Source organism: Varanus komodoensis, unplaced genomic scaffold (assembly GCF_004798865.1).
Source record: "Varanus komodoensis strain SLA01 unplaced genomic scaffold, ASM479886v1 scaffold16, whole genome shotgun sequence".
In the NCBI taxonomy this organism is placed as follows: Eukaryota; Metazoa; Chordata; class Lepidosauria; order Squamata; family Varanidae; genus Varanus; species Varanus komodoensis.
In genome coordinates, this window is record NW_025335468.1 from 18,199,462 (window position 1) to 18,217,821 (window position 18,360).

The 18,360-nt window shown below is 39.1% G+C and overlaps 1 protein-coding gene across 9 annotated transcripts in view; it reads left to right on the top strand.

The window, feature by feature from the left end:
• FAR1 (fatty acyl-CoA reductase 1) overlaps positions 1–18,360 on the top strand; it is a 45,767-nt gene that overhangs the window by 10,772 nt on the left and 16,635 nt on the right. For 6 of the 9 annotated variants that reach the window (XM_044425612.1, XM_044425614.1, XM_044425613.1 and 3 more), the window contains 7 exons: positions 7,395–7,589; positions 10,625–10,800; positions 12,989–13,168; positions 14,215–14,392; positions 14,817–14,861; positions 14,951–15,078; positions 16,572–16,639. In XM_044425612.1, coding sequence (XP_044281547.1) covers positions 7,401–7,589; positions 10,625–10,800; positions 12,989–13,168; positions 14,215–14,392; positions 14,817–14,861; positions 14,951–15,078; positions 16,572–16,639 — 964 coding nt within the window. In that variant the 5' untranslated portion in view covers positions 7,395–7,400. Of the gene's footprint in view, positions 1–7,394; positions 7,590–9,222; positions 9,374–10,624; positions 10,801–12,988; positions 13,169–14,214; positions 14,393–14,816; positions 14,862–14,950; positions 15,079–16,571; positions 16,640–18,360 lie in introns of those variants that run through there. The other 3 variants (XM_044425616.1, XM_044425615.1, XM_044425617.1) reach the window with 2 other exon arrangements.

The following is an 18,360-nucleotide window of genomic DNA, read 5'->3' on the forward strand; positions in this document are numbered from 1 at the left end:
GAAAAGAGAGGATGAATCTCTCTCTGTGCCTGACAGAAAGTCTGGTTACAGATAGAGGCAGCGTAAGAGATGCTTCTTTCTCTCTCCCAAGTGGTGGACTGACCTTTGGGTCCTGTGGACCCTGGAGCACCCAGTGAATGCATATGCAGATGCAGAGCCAGCTGCCACATCTCTACTTCTCCTTTGTGGCCGGAAGCTTAGAGGGAGAAAATAGGTACATGGACTTGGTTTTGTCCTTGAATTGTGTATGGAAGTAAGTAGGAATAGCATCCTTTTTCCATCCAGCATGGAAGTGAAGCAAGGGGTATGTGTGCTTGATTTATGCCTGCTTGGGTGCCAAGATTGGAGACCCATTTGGTGTCAGGGAAGAAAAAGCCGCCTCCCTCAGTTCTGAACTGTTGGAGGACTGGAAGGGCTGCTGTCTCTCACATTCCCATTCCAACCTTAAAGCTGGAGAGAAGAGCAGGAGTCTTTTCTTTTGAGTTCATACAGTGTTTTACATACAAGTTACAAGGTCAGAGATAAGGTTTTGTGCAGAGGAGAGGATCCTGGTGATAAATGGTTGACCAGCAAGGTCATCTGAAATGGTTAAACCTGTTCATAAGAGTGGACTTGGGCAACTTGCAGATGGCAAAACGGAGTGTCTGTATTAGTCCTGCTACACAGTAATTTCAGCAGCACTGAAAGATTTCTATAGCAAATACTAGCCAAAGTATGAAAAACTCCCTTAGCTAAACATTCAGTGAAAACAGCTAAAGATGTTACTTGGGACTACATGGATAGAAGGCATGTTTTGATTTAAGTTAATGGCAACTCTACTGTTTTAAATTAAATTACTTAAATGTATTGCACTGACTTGTATAGACTGAAATCTGAACAATTGAAGAATAAAGGGTAATGCAGCTAGCCAAAATATCTGCGTGGATGGCAACTAGCTATCCCTTTTAGGATTGCTCTAATATTTTTTTCTATAGCATTTCAAATCTCCAACATCTTATTTAAACAGAAAACATCAGAATTTTAAAACAACTCCATATTTTTAGTATGTTCATTCCCATTTCAATATGTTGCATTTTTGCAAAGCTCAAAGTTCTAGTTACTTTAATATTCTTTAACCAAAAAAAACTTAGTTTAGGTACAAGTCCACATTTTATCTATAATATCTCTTCCTTGTGTTTGCCACTTCTATTTCTAAAACTTGAGTTCTGGAAAAAATGAATGACTAAAGCTTGTACTTCAACAAAACAGAGAGGCAGTGGGGTTTGGGGGCTAACAGAGCAACAATTGTTTGTTCCACAATGGTGCTTACACAGCCTTAGACACTATAATCTTTTATTAAGAGAAATTATTGGCCACAATACTGGAGCTGTTAGTCCTTGTTTTGTTTTATTTTTAAATTGCCTTCTATCAGACTGCTGATCAGACATCTGTCAAAAGGACAATACTTCTGAATGCATCATTATCTGAACTGAAAGCATTGAGCTTGAATTCTGGATTTATGAATGTGTGTTTTATCTAAAGGCATATTTTCTTAAACAATATCCTTCCCAAGTAGCATTCAGGGGAACTCATTTAGGGCTATTTTTCTTTGCTTTTTTGCATAGGAAAAGTATGTAAGGTCAAATCTTGAGCTTAAATTTGATTCTTCAAAAAGTTTGTTGGTGTAATGCCTATCCCAATCATTAAAATATATCATAAAGCAGTCTTCGCCATCCTTGTACCATTGATATGCTTTGAACTAAAACTCTTGCCAGCCCTACTAGCATGATTAATAGTCAAGAGTGGTAAGAGCTGTAGTCCAAAGCATCTGAAGGGCACCAGATTGGACAAATGCAGTGTTGCTGCACTTCCTCTTGGTTGGTTTTAATTGCAGGTAGGTCTTCATAATTGGCAACTAAGATGCCACTATATAACAACCTATTGTGGATGTTCCACATAGGAGGAATATATGGTTGTGGATAAATTGAATGTTTATGAATGCTACCACGTAACTCATAACAAGCATATCTTGGCTAGTATATTGGTGCACCTTAGTAAAAGTTTTGTGGTTTTTGGCTGTTTTTTACTTAGGCCCTACATTCACCTGTCTTACCCTTGCCTGTGAGACCATTTATGGATAACACCTTTCACTTAATGGCAAGCTATCATTATAGTTTATGCTGCTGCTCATTATCTAAGGAACTTTCATGATGTGTGTTATGTCTGTGCTTGAAGATGGGTTGGGCTCCCAGCAATAGCTCAGAAATTAAACATGTATTTTCCTGGGGCTGCTTTTGCAGAGGTAACAGTTTCAAAGTTCCTTAAAGCTTGAAGTCTTCAATCTAGCTTAGACAGTACAGTGGAGATATAGTGAAGAGCTATCTGCCATTTTATTTATTTATTTATTAAAACATTTCTATGCCGCCCCTTGCCAAGGCCTCGGGGCGGCTTACAACATCGAATACAAAATACATTAAAACAATGACAATTAAAATATATATACAGTAAAATAAAATAAGCCGCCCTGGCCGAATAAAATTCAATAATAATAAGATTTTGTGCATTTATGGGTATATAGTACCTAAACATTGACAGAAGTGATTGGATTTTTAGTTTCTATGTACTAGTACCTTGAGGTAATGTTAAGTACTCATTAACTGAAGGATAGGTTTGGATGTCACATTAAACCATCTCGAGAATAAGTGATGGTGGGTGGGTGGCATGTCCATTACTCCCAACAGATGATCAGCTGTTTGGCAACTTGCTATGAGCTGTTTCTCTTTTAGTCTGCCTGGCCACTGTTGGCATGTATCCCAGGAAGCTTTGTGGCAGAAATCCTCATTTCTTTGTTCCTTATGTCTGCAACCCGTTCCGCAATTGGTCTGTTGGAGTTGCCAGCTCAAGTATGTTCCCCACTCTGCATCAGATTGCCAAAGGGATTTAAGTTGCTGAGCCCTTATGCATGAGGGAACAAATGTACAAACTTAAAACAAAATAAATAGGGATTGTGTGCTGGATTACAAGGTCACCTGTCTACTGTGGGGCCCAACAGAGACATATCTCCCCTCCCCCCACAACCACCAATGTCCTTGTCAATTTCATCTTCCACTTCCTAGCTTCCTATGTCCAACTCTCCAGCCTTTGCCTCAGTGACAGAAAGGAAATATTTTCTGAGCCCTTATGAACAGGAAAACATATTGGGACTTAAAAAAAAAATCTTCCATCATACTGCCTGTTGGTATTGAGATATCCTTCTCTTCTCAATGTCCTTACCTGCCCCTAAAGTTCCTTCTCTTCTACTGTCAGCAGTCACTTACAACCCCCTTCCTGACTGCTGTTTCCTTCCACTGATCTTCATTGGTAACTGTCCAATGTGCATGAGGGTTACAGAGCAGTGAATGGGATTGCTAAACATATGCAAATATTAAGGCAGAGCAGGGACTGAGTTTGTGAACAAATGTAAATTTCAAAGCTTAGTGAGGACTGAATAGTCAAGGCAGATGAGTAAGGCAAAGCTAAAATATGCAAATTTCATGGCAGAACTGTTAAATGGATGAGGAATCATGTAAAATTCCTTAATTCAGTCCTGTGCAGTTTTGCAGGAACTCATTTAAAAAATAGCAACAGTTGGCTAAAGCATTTTGGACACCTTTGGGTATCCTTTCTTCAAGACTTCTATGAAAAACAAATCTGTCCTGAGGTGGAAGTTTCTGAGAAGGGATGGAAAGAAATGTTGACTGCACCAGTGAGACTTGCAAGCAAAGGCAGGGGTTCTTGGTGCTCTTGCTGGTCAGCTCTGTTTATGTTTACAATAACCCAAGATAAAATTGCCCTGTCAATGTTACAGCACGCCACACCGAACAATTCTGCCACAGGCCCTGGATTCTCAGTGTGGCTTGTTCGCAAAAGAAAACAAAACATCTGCAATAGGGAAAATACTCCAAATCTGGACATCAGGATAATGCTACCTTGCAAACAACCCACAATAACTCAGTTGTTATTGGCTTAATATAATTTGTGAACCAGGTTGAACAGTTCAACCATGTACTAGTGATCATTTGAAAAGCCCCTATAACATCAGCCTTGGAGTTTTTATTTGGGGACAGTGTTTCATTGACAAGAGTAGTAATTTCCTTATTAGTTCTTCAGTTATTAGAAGCCATAATTTATCAGACTAGAATGGAATCTAATCCTTTCTGAATCATTATAACCATTACCCGGATCAAACTACATTGATGTTAAGTGCATGTTTGTATTTGCGTCTTTCTTGTTTTATGCATAAATAGCTGCCACAATGGACCTGATTCACACTGCAACCTTAGTTTCATTTTCTTCTCATGCTGCTGTCCCAGTTAAAAACCTGTAGTTGTAAAGCTTCAATTATCCTGGAAGGGAAACTACTGTTACTTCTAATAGTAATTCCAATACAAGAAGATTGCAGGAGGAGAGACTGTTGAAATGGTGGTATATAAGGAAGGGGCTATATATCTTATAATAGAGGAGGTCATCAAGTCCAACCCCTTCTCAATGCAGGACTCCCAGTTAAAGCATCTCTCAAAATACCTGTCTAGCTGGAATGCCTTCAGTGTGGAAGAGCCCACAACCTCTTTAGGTGATTACTTCTATTGTTGTAGTGCTGTAATAGTCAGGATTTTTTCCCTGATATTCAGCCAGTATCTGGCTGCATGTAACTGGAGAACATTATTCTGTGTCCTGCATTCTGGGATGACCAAAAAGAGATCCTGGTCCTCTTCTGTGTGACAAGGTTAACCTGTGTCTTCCTGCACTGCAGCTCTAATTTGAGGCTGAAGTGGTAATGGGGGTGTTGCAAAGCTGCAATATAAACCAGTGCAAATGCAAACATGCACTTAAAATAATATTTACTTTTGACCTGAATGGTTGGATTAGTCTGTAATTCAGCACAAAGGGGCGGGGGGAGTAAGGGCCAATCTGAAATAAAAGTTTGGAGTAAAATATCTTTCCAACCTCAGATCTTAAAGTCTTCATTGACATATTTATTTTTAAGGTACTTCTGCTATTGGGCACATGTATTTTTCCAAGAATTGATTAATATATAGAATGGGATCATTGTACATTTCTCAAGAACAGTAGCTTTTAGTAATCCCTATTTTATTTTGGCAGGGATATAGCCCTCCTAGCAGGGAATAAATGGTAAAGCATGGTTTGCATTGGCCACATATTCATATATTGCAACCAAAATAGTTTTTGCTAGGTTACAAAGAGAAAAATCTTACCATTTTCTCTGCATGGCCTGTTATCATGGTGAGTTTGTTAACAGACATTAATATAAAGGTAGATTTAGCTGTTAGCTTACACCGATAAAGCTGTAGACAGATATTGCAGTATATGTCAATAACATTCTAAAGCTCCAGCAAACAAAAAAGTTAATGTTAAACTATGAAATGTATGGCTGATTCCAAAAGTCTTTCCTCCACAGTATAGTCATGAGTGTAACATGGATCACAGTTTTCACGGTATTCTATGGAAGACAAATATTATATCAGAATCAGTCTTTTATTCAACTAAAAATGTGTCAAAGCTAGCACATCTGTAGGAACTGACTTAATTCTTGGCAGTCAAACAATCTGTTCTCTTTTCTGCCCTACCTTCACCCCCCCCCGGGGGGAGGGACCCTTAGCCTGCTTAAGTACTAGAAACTGGCAAGGCTACAGTGCACTTTCTGCTTACAGACTATTGTTTCCTATTATTATAATATTCCTATTATTGTATTATAATAAACTGAACTATTGAGTTATTGGTTAAAAATTAGCACAACGGTTTTCCAGACTATTAACTTCCTGTTTCTTTTTTATTTTGCCATGGAAATCTTGTCCAAATGAGAATAGAAAGGTCCACAAGGTTGCACAAGGGAGATGTAAGCAGACAATCAGAGAAGCAAGAAAGCAGTTTGAGAAGCATATCACTAATAACATCAGGGCCAATAATAAAGAATTGTTTAGATATATCAAAAACAGGAAAGCAGCTAGAGAAGTAGTTGGATCATGGGACTAGAATGGAATTAAAGTGCACTATGGGAGGATAAGGAGATTGTAGACAAGTGGAATGAATTCTTTTCTTCAATCTTCACAGTGGTGGATGCAGAGCACATACCTGTTCTTTAGGTATTCTGGAAGGGAGGCTGAGGAGGAATGACCAAGGCTGTCAGCCTTACTGCCAGTCTGAGTGTCAGCAAATAAAAAGTCCTCTTATGGATTATAAAGAGCAGAAGACAGAGGGTGGGAGTAAATGGTAATTTCTCCCAATGGAGAGAGATCATCAGTGGAATACTGCAGGGCTGTGCATTAGGACCAATTCTTTTCAATCTTTTTATAAACAGTATGGAATTAGGAATAAGTAGTGAAGTGGCCAGATTTGCTGATGACATCAAACTATTTAGAATGGTCAGAAACATAAGGGATTATGAGGAACGCCAAAGGGATCTCACCAAGCTGGGAGAATAGGCATCGGTTTGGCAAATGCAGTTCAATCTAAGTAAATGTTAAGTATTGCATGTTGGGGCAAAAAATCCCCATTACAGGTATATTGATGAGATCAGAACTAGCTGTGGTGAGGCACAAAAGGGATCTTGGGGTGGGAGGGGACAGCTCGATGAAAATGTTAGCTGTGAAAAAAGCAAACTATGCTCAGCATACTTAGAAGATGGACAGAAAATAGAATTGTCAAGATCTTACAATCTGTCAACCCTTATACTAATCCTTGGTGAAACCACACTTATTGTGTGTTTACTATTGAATATTGTGTTCATCTAACCTGAATAAGGACATTATTGAACTGGACAAAATATAAGGGCAACAGAAATGATCAAGGGGCTGGAGCAACTCCTCTGAGGAGTGGCTACAAAAACTGGGAATGTTCAGCTTAGAAAAAAGGTGGGTAAGGGGAGACATGGTAGAGGTGTTTAAAATAATGCATGGTTTGAAGAAAACTATCCCCTAACCCTATAACCCATTGGCATCCCATGAAGCTAAGGTGGAATGTTTCAGACAGATGAAACGATGTATTACTTCATACAATGTAGAGTTAAACTATGAAATTAACTGTGATGGGAAGTGGTGATGGTCACCAATCTGGATGAATTTAAGAGGAAATTAGATTCATGAAAGATGAGGCTATCAGTGGCTACTAACTAGCCTTGCTGGCTGTGTGCTACCTTCTTTATCAGATGCAGCATGCCTGCATACACAAGTTGCCGAGGAACTTGGGCAGGTGGAGGTCTTGTACCCTTCCTGCTTGAGAGATTCTGTGTTCAGCTGGTTTGCCACTGTGTGAACTGAATGCTGGACTGATGGTCTGATCCAGCATGATTTTTTTTGTGCTTTTGTGTATTTAAGTGACAGTATATATGCCCTAACTTCCTCTTTAATTCTTTTAAGATCATAATGGTATCTATCCCAGAATACTTCGAAGGCAAGAATGTCCTCCTTACTGGAGCTACTGGCTTCATGGGAAAAGTTCTTTTGGAAAAGCTCCTAAGGTCCTGTCCAAATGTAAAAGCAGTTTATGTGTTGGTGAGACACAAAGCAGGGAAGACATCTCAAGAACGAGTGGAAGAAATGATCAACTGCAAGGTATGACTCCATAAATGTCCATGTAATGCTAAAAAAAGATTCTTTTTGAGTAAAATTCTCAAGAGCGAGAGAGAGAACACGTGTTGGATTAGTGTCATTATGAGATAATGATGTGATTTGGTATAATGAAGGAACTCAAAACTGTCTACCTCTCTGACAGTTCAACATCTGTAATTTTCTACATTTTTTGCACAATTAGGATATTGTCAGAGCTACAAATACTAACTGGCTCACTCTCCTTTCTCATTTACAGTTAATCTTGAGTACAAACCTATTATGTTAAAATTAAGGCTAATCTAAGTACTACTTGGTGTAGTAACAGTTCAGACATATATAACAGAACAGTAAAATGGCTGTGCACAGTACTTTTCTGAAACACATTTGTAATGTTTTCCATGATGAGAGAGAGAGGGAGGGAGAGTTGAGATACATTCAGTGTGGAATAGCTGTTCACATTTGGTGTAAATAAGCCATGGGTGGGTTTGCACATGGTGCTTCCTCTTCTGGCAATCACAGTGTGTTGGTTGTTTTGTGACTAAACCGCAGTGGAGCTCACCATTAATTGTTCTCTCACTCCTCCCTTTTGGTCTTCCAGCCAGTATCCTGGGAGACGTAGTAACTTGTCTTGACTTGCTTTTATGACTGAGAACCATTTTTTGGCTTGCCTCTACTTCCCCCCTTTCTCTTACTTTTCCAGAGCAAAGATCAGTCTCTGAATTGACAGCACTGCGCCCAAGTGGTGCATCGGAGGAGTTATCCCTTGTTGGTCCACCCCTTTAAAAAATGCACTCCAAATACATAAAATATTTTTTGTGAGGGGTTGTTTGAGATTTCTAATTAGACATGTGCAAATGTGGAGGTGTGCACTTCTTTGGTTCTGGAATAGAAAGCTTCACCAGGGCAATGTTCTGGGTGGTACCTGCTGTCATAGAGAAGCTCCAAATAGGCCTTTTCCCAATTTACTTTCCATGAACAAAAGGTGAGCTGTCAAGAGAAAACACCCATTCTGGAGAGATAAGGTGCTGAGAATATTGAACAGTACACTCTCTTGGATTTAAAGGCTATCAGAAATATGGCCTTTTCTTTCCCTTTTTTAAATGTAGGCCAGGCAAAACAAGATGTTTTGGAGAAAAGTGTAGATTTCATATGTATTCTTTCTGGTAAAACAAACTTGTCTGGCCTTTCCTAGACCGCTTAAAAGGTAACTCATGTCTTTGCTTTCCCTTGCCACCTTTTGACAGCAGGTACTGTTGTGAGCTGGTCCCTTCCCACCTTCCTTCTGGTTCCAAAACTCAAAACAGTCCTTTGAAACACAGTTCTTTTATTGAGCTCTAAATAGTTTGAACAGTTTGATCTCTAAATAGCCTTCTGCCAAAGCTGAAAAGAGAAGCCTCTGCTCATTTAAAGAATTGAATCTGAATGGGAAACTTCCCCTCAGTCCCTCCCTTTCAGTAAATATTCTGGCTCTATTCTCAGAATGGCTTTTGCTGCTGGAGAGCAAGATGGCACAAATGGCAAAGCCCCTCCAACTGAGCAGCTTGTTTCTTGCAACAGCTCCTCACTGGGTCAAGAACTAGGTTTCACACCTGTTCCCCCTCCCATCCTGAAAACCCTTCTTCCTTTTCCAATTCAGGCCGATTCTCATGTTCAACCTGAGAAACTTCACTAGGCCTAGCTGAAGGCACTTCAAAGCCTTTATCTGCCTCTCTCCTCCTCTTCAGAATCCAGTAACAACTCCCACTGAACAGTCTGCAGTGTGCAAGAGACTGGCCGATTCTCTACAGGTAGCCCCATTACACTGTCTGGATGACATGTCCTTTTTTCAAACCAGCAGAAGTGTGTGTCTCCACAGTGAAAGTAACAGTGCAAACATTTTTGAAAGAATTATAACAAATGTACATACATTTGGAATGCAACTTTCAAAAATGCAGGGAGACCAACCAATGACAACCTCTGCAGTGTGTCACTAGTCCACCTTGAAAGGGGCTGTCTTTCATGGCACCTCAGAAGTAGCATGTGGGAGATGAGTTCACCAAGAGCAGCAAGGACTTTTTGTCACCCTTGTCAAGAGCCTTACTGGTACTTCCCTTTACATGCAGTGCAATTTGTTGACCTGGTTTGGACAACATGACAACCCACTGTGGGAAAAACAACTCCTAGAACAATCCATGGATTCTCAGGGTCACTTGTTTAAAAACACTCTGAGGGAAGTGGTCTGGGATTTGATGATGTGATGATCCACCATGGCTTGTTACCCGTGATGGGTTGTTGTGTCGTGAATCGGGTCATTGTGGAAATTGACCTTAAAATACTCTAGTTGCATTTCCTGATACTTAACAGATTTTGATTTTTAATCTTATATCAGTGTGTGTAGTTAGATAGGAACTGGCTACTCTAGTTAATACAGATTTTTGAAGTGTGTTTAGGAGCAGCTCCCTTGCTCTCAGTGATCTTATTGTGGGAAAAAAGATCTTGAAATTATTTGCAGATGAACAGTTTTGTTCCTGTGAGTGAACCCTACCCTTTCTGCCTAAGGAGCATTGTTTGTTATGAATGGAGGGATTGAAAGAGGCTACAGGTTAAAGTAGAGATCTCAGATATTTTAATTTTAGAAAAAGGTGAAAACAGCTTTAACTGGCAGGGTTTTGGTGGTGGTGGTATTTATTTCTATGGAAGTGTCAATATGCACAATATAAAAGATTTTTCCTTGAATATGAGATGGATTGTATGTGCTTGAGTAAGTTGCCCATTACAAACTTGCACCAAGAAATTTTATAGTGTGAACATCTAGTTGGCTGCTTTGGATTAGTAAACAGTGGGTTAGGTATGTCTTTGGCTTGATTCAGCACAGTACTTTTAAAAATAATTTATGCTCTTTCATAAGCAACGTGAGACAGAAAATATTGTGACATATTTTAGAAAAGAACTATCTCAGTATTTTCCTAGTATGATGGTATAGGATGAATTCAAAGATGTGTTCCTGGCTTTATTGGTTTTTGACTCCCTAATATTTAGTCTAATTATCTCTTTAACAGCTCTTTGACAGATTGAGAGATGAACAACCAGAATTTCAAGAAAAAATTATAGCAGTTGCTAGTGACCTTACAGAACCTGAAATGGCCCTTAGTGATGCAGACAAGGAGATTCTCATAGAATACACTAACATCATATTCCATTGTGCTGCTACTATAAGATTCAATGAAATTCTAAGGTAAATATTCATTGTTTTTATTTAAAAATAATGTAATTATCTTCTGTTGTCTTTTCAAAATATATTTTTGGTTGGAAAGCTTCTAAGAGGAAAAATGCATTACCTTACACTGCCTTAGTGCCTTTGACTGCACTTATAATATGTGCAGGTGGATTCAGTGTGTTTTAAGTTTTAGCAAAGGGAAAAACTAAAAGTATTATGTTTACTTTTCAGTTGACAGTTTAGTGAAATGGGAATGAGTCATTTCAGAAACTTCCAGATTTAAAAGCAGTAGGTCTGGAAAAAGGAAACTTGAATTATTCATCATGGCGTCATACGCTCTTCATTCTAGGCATTTTCTTTGCAAGAGTGTTATCCTGGTAGGTGTCTATATAACCACAAGGTTAGGTGACCACAAATTGTGGTTAGACATACCAGACAAACTTTATTGTCTAGCAGTTACCTGAAGAGTCCAGTTTCTCAGATCTTTGCACAGTCTGACTGGGTTGGCACAACATGCTAAGCCACTGTGGTTATGGTTTCACAGTGGCTAGCATCTTGTCTGAATGCATGGTTTGTCTCTAAGCAACCTCCAAAAGCCATGGCTTATTTTGACCCGGAAAGGCTTGTTTTGCCATCCAAACCCAGTAGACACATGGCCAGAGTTGCACAAAATCTGGCTATACCGGCTGAGTGGCTCGTTGGCAACCACTATTTCCAGCCACCACATAACTGCTGTAGCAGCAATCGGGGAGAGGGTTCTGGCAAAGTTCTCCCCCACTGCCCCAACTGCATCTTTTCAGGCTTGCTTCAGCTTGAAAGGGATATTTTGAGATGGTGAAAGTGGACTGTCAGGTTCTCCTCTGTGATCACTATGAGAGCATCTATGAGATGCCCTTGTGGGGACACCCAGTGGTGCTTTGGAGGGGCTGTCATGGCCCTTTCTTCTTAACAAATCAGTGTATCCTTTGTACAAAATCAGTTTGTTCCATATACTGCCTGTTTGCACAAAGGGGGCAGGTAGGGGGGAAAACTGGGGACCTTGTTGGTTGGTAGTGGCTGGGGTTGCTTTTAGCCAATAACAGCTGTGCCTCACCCTCTCCAATACCAGCAAAGGCCGCAGGTGAGTATTTCCCCACTTTCTCCTGCTTTGCAAGCACCTATCCCAATTTGACAGATTGGAAGCAGGCAGCTTCTTGCAGTGCAAGAACACACTTCATGAAGGGGGGGTTCTTTCTACCTTCTTCATAGTGTAATCTCATAGTTTTTTGGAGGGAGGTCTTGTGTCCCTAGTTGACCCTCAGTTTTGCAAGCTTTCCCCCACACCTGCCAACATGGCGAGGGGAACCTGTATCAAGGTGAAATTGCAGTGGGGAAGGGGAGAACCTCAAAGACCCTGTGGTTTCCCCTGGTAAAGCTGAAGGAAGCCCAAGAGGGGAGAAGGTTGTTTGGGAACCACTCTGTGCATGATTGTCGGGCCCATCATGGCCTCTAGGTCAAATAAGCCCCATTGTTTGTTTATTAAGCCAAAGGCTTAAAGTGTTGCGCAAATCTGGCTATTGCTTTTTGCCTCTGCTTTAATGCTGCACTACAATAATGGAGAGTTGTCTGACCTTCTTTCCACCTTCTAAGCTAACTCCTCATGCAAGCAATGAAGTGATAGTTGAGAATGCCTGGATCCTCTTGGGCTCTTATCAGCAATGACTCAAAAAACTGTAGGGAAAAATTAGCTTTAGGAAGAAAGTTGGAAGAATTGCTATACAAATGTGTCTGTCATCTACCAGCTCTAAATTTGCTATTTTCAAATATTTGTTGTCAAAAGATGAGTGTGATTCTGGACAGGCATGCATGTAAAGGCAGAGACACTTCCTCACTTTAAAAAAAAACCATTAAAAACTCTGGTGGGGAAAGGAATTTGCCAAAGAATGGAATGATACCATTTAAAAACATGGCTTTCTCTTCCAAAACTATACCAGATTTTCCGGTAGCCGAAATTAGCTGGGGGTGTATGTCCACATCTTGTTGCTTCTTATCTGGTCCTTGGGTATTCTTGCTTGTGAATATCAGACGCTTTCTTAACCATGCCTTCTTAGGAAGTGGGTTTGTCAGAAGCTGTATAAGACTGTTCAAAATGGAGGAAGGGGACTTTGTAAGTTGTGTCCTAAAATCCTCTTAAACAGACTCATTTGATTTCCCCCCCCTTCAACAGAGATGCTGTTCAACTCAATGTAATTGCAACACAACAGTTGCTCTTCTTGGCTCAGAAAATGAAGAATCTAGATGTGTTCGTCCATGTTTCAACAGCATTTGCCTATTGCAATCGAAAACACATTGAGGAGGTTGTCTATCCACCTCCTCTTGATCCTAAGAAATTGATAGATTCCTTAGAGTAAGTATCTAATGCTTTTTTCCTCTGGTATCAAGGATTCAAAATTGAAAAAAAGAATAGAAACATTAATTTAACTTATAAAATTGGACAGTCTTTGCTATTAGTAGCGATCTTGACTACACTTGCTAAAAATTTGAACCAACTAGCTATTACAGGGGATGTAGGTCTGATAATTGGAACTGTATCAGCAATTGTGCTGATCTTTCATCCATTAATTTTCAATGCCTTTAAAAATATTAATATCAAACTGTTCTTGAAGTTTGGTTCAATGGTACCTAAGAGCAGCTACCTGGGGGGGGAATTATGCAGCTTTTGGGAGCAAGTTACATTACATTCAGTGGGAATTATTTCTGGGTAAATATGCATGAGAGTGCACTCTTTCAATCTGCTCTACTCTTGGGGATGTAAAAGGTAACTTAATGAACCTAATGTGTAATTATCAATCCATTGAAAGCCTTACTAATGGCAGCAACTTGCATCTTAACTTTTATGTTATTCATCTCCAGTCTACTTAAATAACAAGTCTCAGAAAATGAAAACTTCTAAAATGTAATGACAGCTTGTTTAACTTCTCTTTTGATCTTTTTATCTCTCCCCCACCCCCATTTTTAGCTTAAAGTAGGAGCAATATGAAAAAGTTGGGTTTGTTTTGAAATGCATTTTCTGCAATATGATGACTAGCATCATTTAGTGGCTCCAAAAGGTCATTTGCATCATGGGTGTCAGTATTGAAAAGCAGGATGAGAATAAGGCATCTCAGTTTATGTTGCGCTTCTTATTTTTTAATTATGAAAAAATGAGATACTCTCTTTCAAGCATAAGTAAAATGACTACAATACTGAAGTAGTGGATTGGTCTGAAGGTGTTTTAAAGACAATTAGAATGAAAGGAGCACAAATTCTTCTGAAATCTTTTAATGCTCCTGTAGTTTACAGTCAATTTTGGTGTATTTTTTCCTTTGTACAGCTAATACAACTCTTAACACAGATAACTCTTAAACAGTGGATGTTTCTGCCTTCAAAAATGTACTTATTTTATTTCTTTAGATGGATGGATGATGGTCTAGTGAATGATATTACACCAAAACTATTAGGAGACAGACCTAATACTTACACATATACAAAAGCCTTAGCAGAATATATTGTGCAGCAAGAAGGTGCAAAACTAAATGTAGCCATTATAAGGCCATCAATTGTGGGTGCCAGTTGGAAGGAGCCTTTCCCTGTAAGTCAACTTTTATGATCTTTTCTTTAATGGACTAGGCCATGCCAATAGTAAATCGGGTTGAATCTCCAGTTGTATGTATTGCTCAGTCAGAGCTATGTGAAAAGCAGAATGGAGCATGATCGGATCAATCTCTAGCCTCTGTAAGGGTGAACACATTCTGCAGACCCCTCCCCAATTTCCATCTGTTATGGGGAGAGGAATCATGATGTAATCTCCAATAGAAGATTGAAAATAAGCTGGGGATTTCCTGTTAAGCCCCAGACGGATTCTTTCCAGTGCCATTCATAACTTAGCCTTCTACCTGCAGAAGTCAGTTCCTATGACTGAATTACTTTCCATGTAGAGCCACAAGGACTCCAGCTTTCATGCCAATTAAGTCAGTAAATCTGTTCATTCTTCCTTTTGCTTGGTTTCCCAACAGGGATGGATTGATAACTTTAATGGACCTAGTGGCCTTTTTATTGCTGTAAGTAACAGTAAAAAAATGTACACATTTTCTCTGAAAACCAACAGACCCTTGAAATGGCTTTCTTATTGTGTACCTTCTGTTTTAAGGCAGGAAAAGGAATCCTACGAACAATGCGGGCTTCCAACAATGCAGTTGCAGATCTTATTCCAGTAGATGTGGTCATCAACACAACAATAGCTGCTGCTTGGTATTCAGGAGTTAATAGGTATAGCAGGTGACAATGCAGTTTTTCAATGGACTTAGCAGTGGTCTTATAACATCATATTGATAGCGATATGTTTCCTTACCACCAGAAGTTACCCAAAGCATACTTTGAGTGCCCTAGGCTTTCATTATCATTGGAGCAGGTCCTTGGAGGGACAATCACAACATAACCCACTGTCCTGAACTGTAATGTAGCTGCCAAGGAAAGGTCTCAAAGATAGGCTTCATGGTATCTTCCCAAGAACCACTCGTATTGTTACTGTGGCATGTGAAAAATTCTACAAAAATGGAAAATGTCAAATTTTGGCAAAGGTTAGATTTGAAGAACAAAGATAGAGAAACTTAATATCCTGTTGATGCCCTTCCCAGTCTTTTTGATTGATGAGTGGTAGTGCTATGCTAAGTCTTGTTTCTGGAAGCTTTCTAGAAAATTGAAGCACCAGCACCTATATGAATCAGTCTAGCTTCTAAGGTATGGATCCCTTGCCTGTGCCCACAGGCACTTGGCCGTTTTTGTCCCACCCTTTTATATACAAGCATAGATTTGTATGAAATGCTTACAACATTCTAATAGTTACATAGACTTCAGGTTTACTTCTATGTTGATACTGACTTGCAGCAGCTGCTCAGTGTTTCAGGCAGAAGTTTTTCCTGTCCTGGCTGGATGTGCTGTGGATCAAACCTACCATCTTCTGCATGCAAGATATGTGCCCTGGAGTTCAACTGACTTAAACTTCCTTGACACAAACTTTCAGTTTCTGTCCAAAGAGAACAGGGGAACATTCCCTCTTGCCACTCCTATGGAATATCCAGAGCTGCTGTTGAATGCCTAGTAGAGGCATTTCTATTCTGCTTCTCATTTGAATAATTTCCTAATGATGCTGGAACTCTTGGCCAAAAATGACTGGCACTCCTGCAGTTTGAACCCAGCCTCCACCAGGCAGAGTGAGCATCTGTCGTTTGCCCCAGCTTCTAGCCAACCTAGCAGTTTGAAAGCATGTACTGTGAGTACTGGCCACATGACCGCAGGATCATCTTTGTACAGCGCTGGCTCACAGTTTCAGAAATGGACATGAGCACCGCCCCCCATTAGCTGCTGGCTAAGCAGAGTAAAATCCACAAGGACTCTTTTACCAGAGTGGCACAGTGGATCTGGGAGCCCCAGGTTCTAGCTCTCACTCAGCTTGGCACTCCCTGTATGACTTTGAGCCAGTCACAGACCCTCAGATTTCCTTACTGGCTTGTTGCGAGGAAATATTAAGAGGGGGATTATGTAAACCTCCTTGAGTCATTGAAAGGGAAAAAGGCAGGATGTAAACATTAAAATAAGTTGCTGTAAAGTTGGATTTAATGCTTGGCTGCTGATTTATATTATTATTGCTCTGTTAGAATTATTGGGTAGTTCTTTTGCTGTATTACCGCTTCTTGGTTTAGATTATATAAAGTGATTTTGTGCTTAGAAGAGAGATGCTAGAAAAACAAAAACTAATATTTGTTTTTCAGGCCAAGAAATATTATGGTATACAACTGTACAACAGGTGGCACCAATCCTTTCCATTGGGGTGAAGTCGGTAGGCCTAATTTTCTCCTTCCTAATAAAATTATTACATTTTAAAATTAACTTATTTGTTAAGCTTTAGAAAGCCATCTTTCTACTTATATAATATTTAGCACAAGTACCCATTTTGTTCTGGCCATAGACATTTATTTGTTCTAGGTGCCTCCTGTAAATAGTGTTGCAAAACTGATTTCATAGGGGAAAGTCTTGCTAAATACCTTAAAACACACTGGAGCTCTTGGATGGCACAGTATGCTTGAGATAGAAAAGAGCAATTTCAGTGTTTGATCCAATATGCCAATATAGCTTTAAAAACCCTTCAAAATTATTATAACCTTTTATGGTAGCTATATGAGTAATGAGAAATAGAAGATAATACAAAATTGTTTTTTCATCTCTGTGTGCTGTAACTGTACAGGAGTGCATAAAATGTCAGAAGCTTTCATTTCTAGTTCCTCTGGCTTTCTGCAGAAATTTCAGAAGACAGTGCTGATGGAATAAGAGTAGAACCCTATATTACTCTGTGCTTTTCATCATGAGGGAGAACCAGAAAAGAAATTAGACAATATAATGCAAATTGTAATATAAAAATGGAAGTTATGCACTGTTGATTTGCATAACATGTACAGATTACAAAGTTCCGCTTTTCTGATAGAAATTAGATTGCACCAGTACAGAACTCTCATATTTCTTGCACAATGTACAGAACTCCATGGTTATTCTCAGCATCAGGACTGTTATTGGTGGCAGTACTACAGAGTTTCTAATAAGAACAAAGTACAGAATAAGGATTCCATAGAAGGAGTAGGGTACTGATTGTAGGGATGAATGAACCTCAGTTTTTGGTTCTATAATGTTTTGATTGTATGTCCATTCAGTCCTGTTTCTGCATCAGTGTGCAATTAAAAATAATAGTTTTTGCATTCCTTCTCATATATGAGCATTTTGCATGTGGTTTTGCCTAATGTGCATTTTTGCAAGCAATTTTTTATTATGTAATGTATTTTATGTTATTTTCACTAATAAACATAGAGCAGTGCATGTTTTACCCTCAGATACACTTTTTTTTTAAATCTGAGAACCGCATTGCAAAAGTTGAAGAAATGAGAATACTGAAGGTTAACTGCATTTCAATTCATATGTTGGTTGAGGAAGTCTAAATTAGGTTAATGTTAAAATGCAGACTAAACAAACACCTCTCTCTCTCATATCTTGAGCCAATAGCCATGTTTTTGAATCAAGATTATGTCTATTGGCATTATTAGAAGATTGAGAAAGCTGTGGGGAAGAGAAGGTTGTTTTTTCTTTTTTTGGTTAATTGCACCTGATTAACAGCATATGAGCTAATTGGATTTACAGAGATTTGAGGCTTCACTGAAATCTACCCCTCTCCACCAATATTTAGGACTAAGAGTTTCTAAGCCTATTAAATAGTAAATTAAACTCAATTATAAATTATGTATCCCTCTCCCCACTTTTCTCTTGTTTAGTCAAATTCTGGAAGTAGAAATATTTTTCAAAATATTTTTCTTATATTATAAAATATATTTTATTTTAGTTAATTACTAGTTACATTGTTTCCAAATATGAATCTATGTATCAAACAATGCTGTTTTTTGTGGGAATATTTGCACATGTAAATTTTATTCCTTTTATAGTATTTTTTGACTGATATTGGGAACCAGGGTTAAATAATAGAAAGGTAGCAGTCCAGACATTCAGAACAGAAATCTA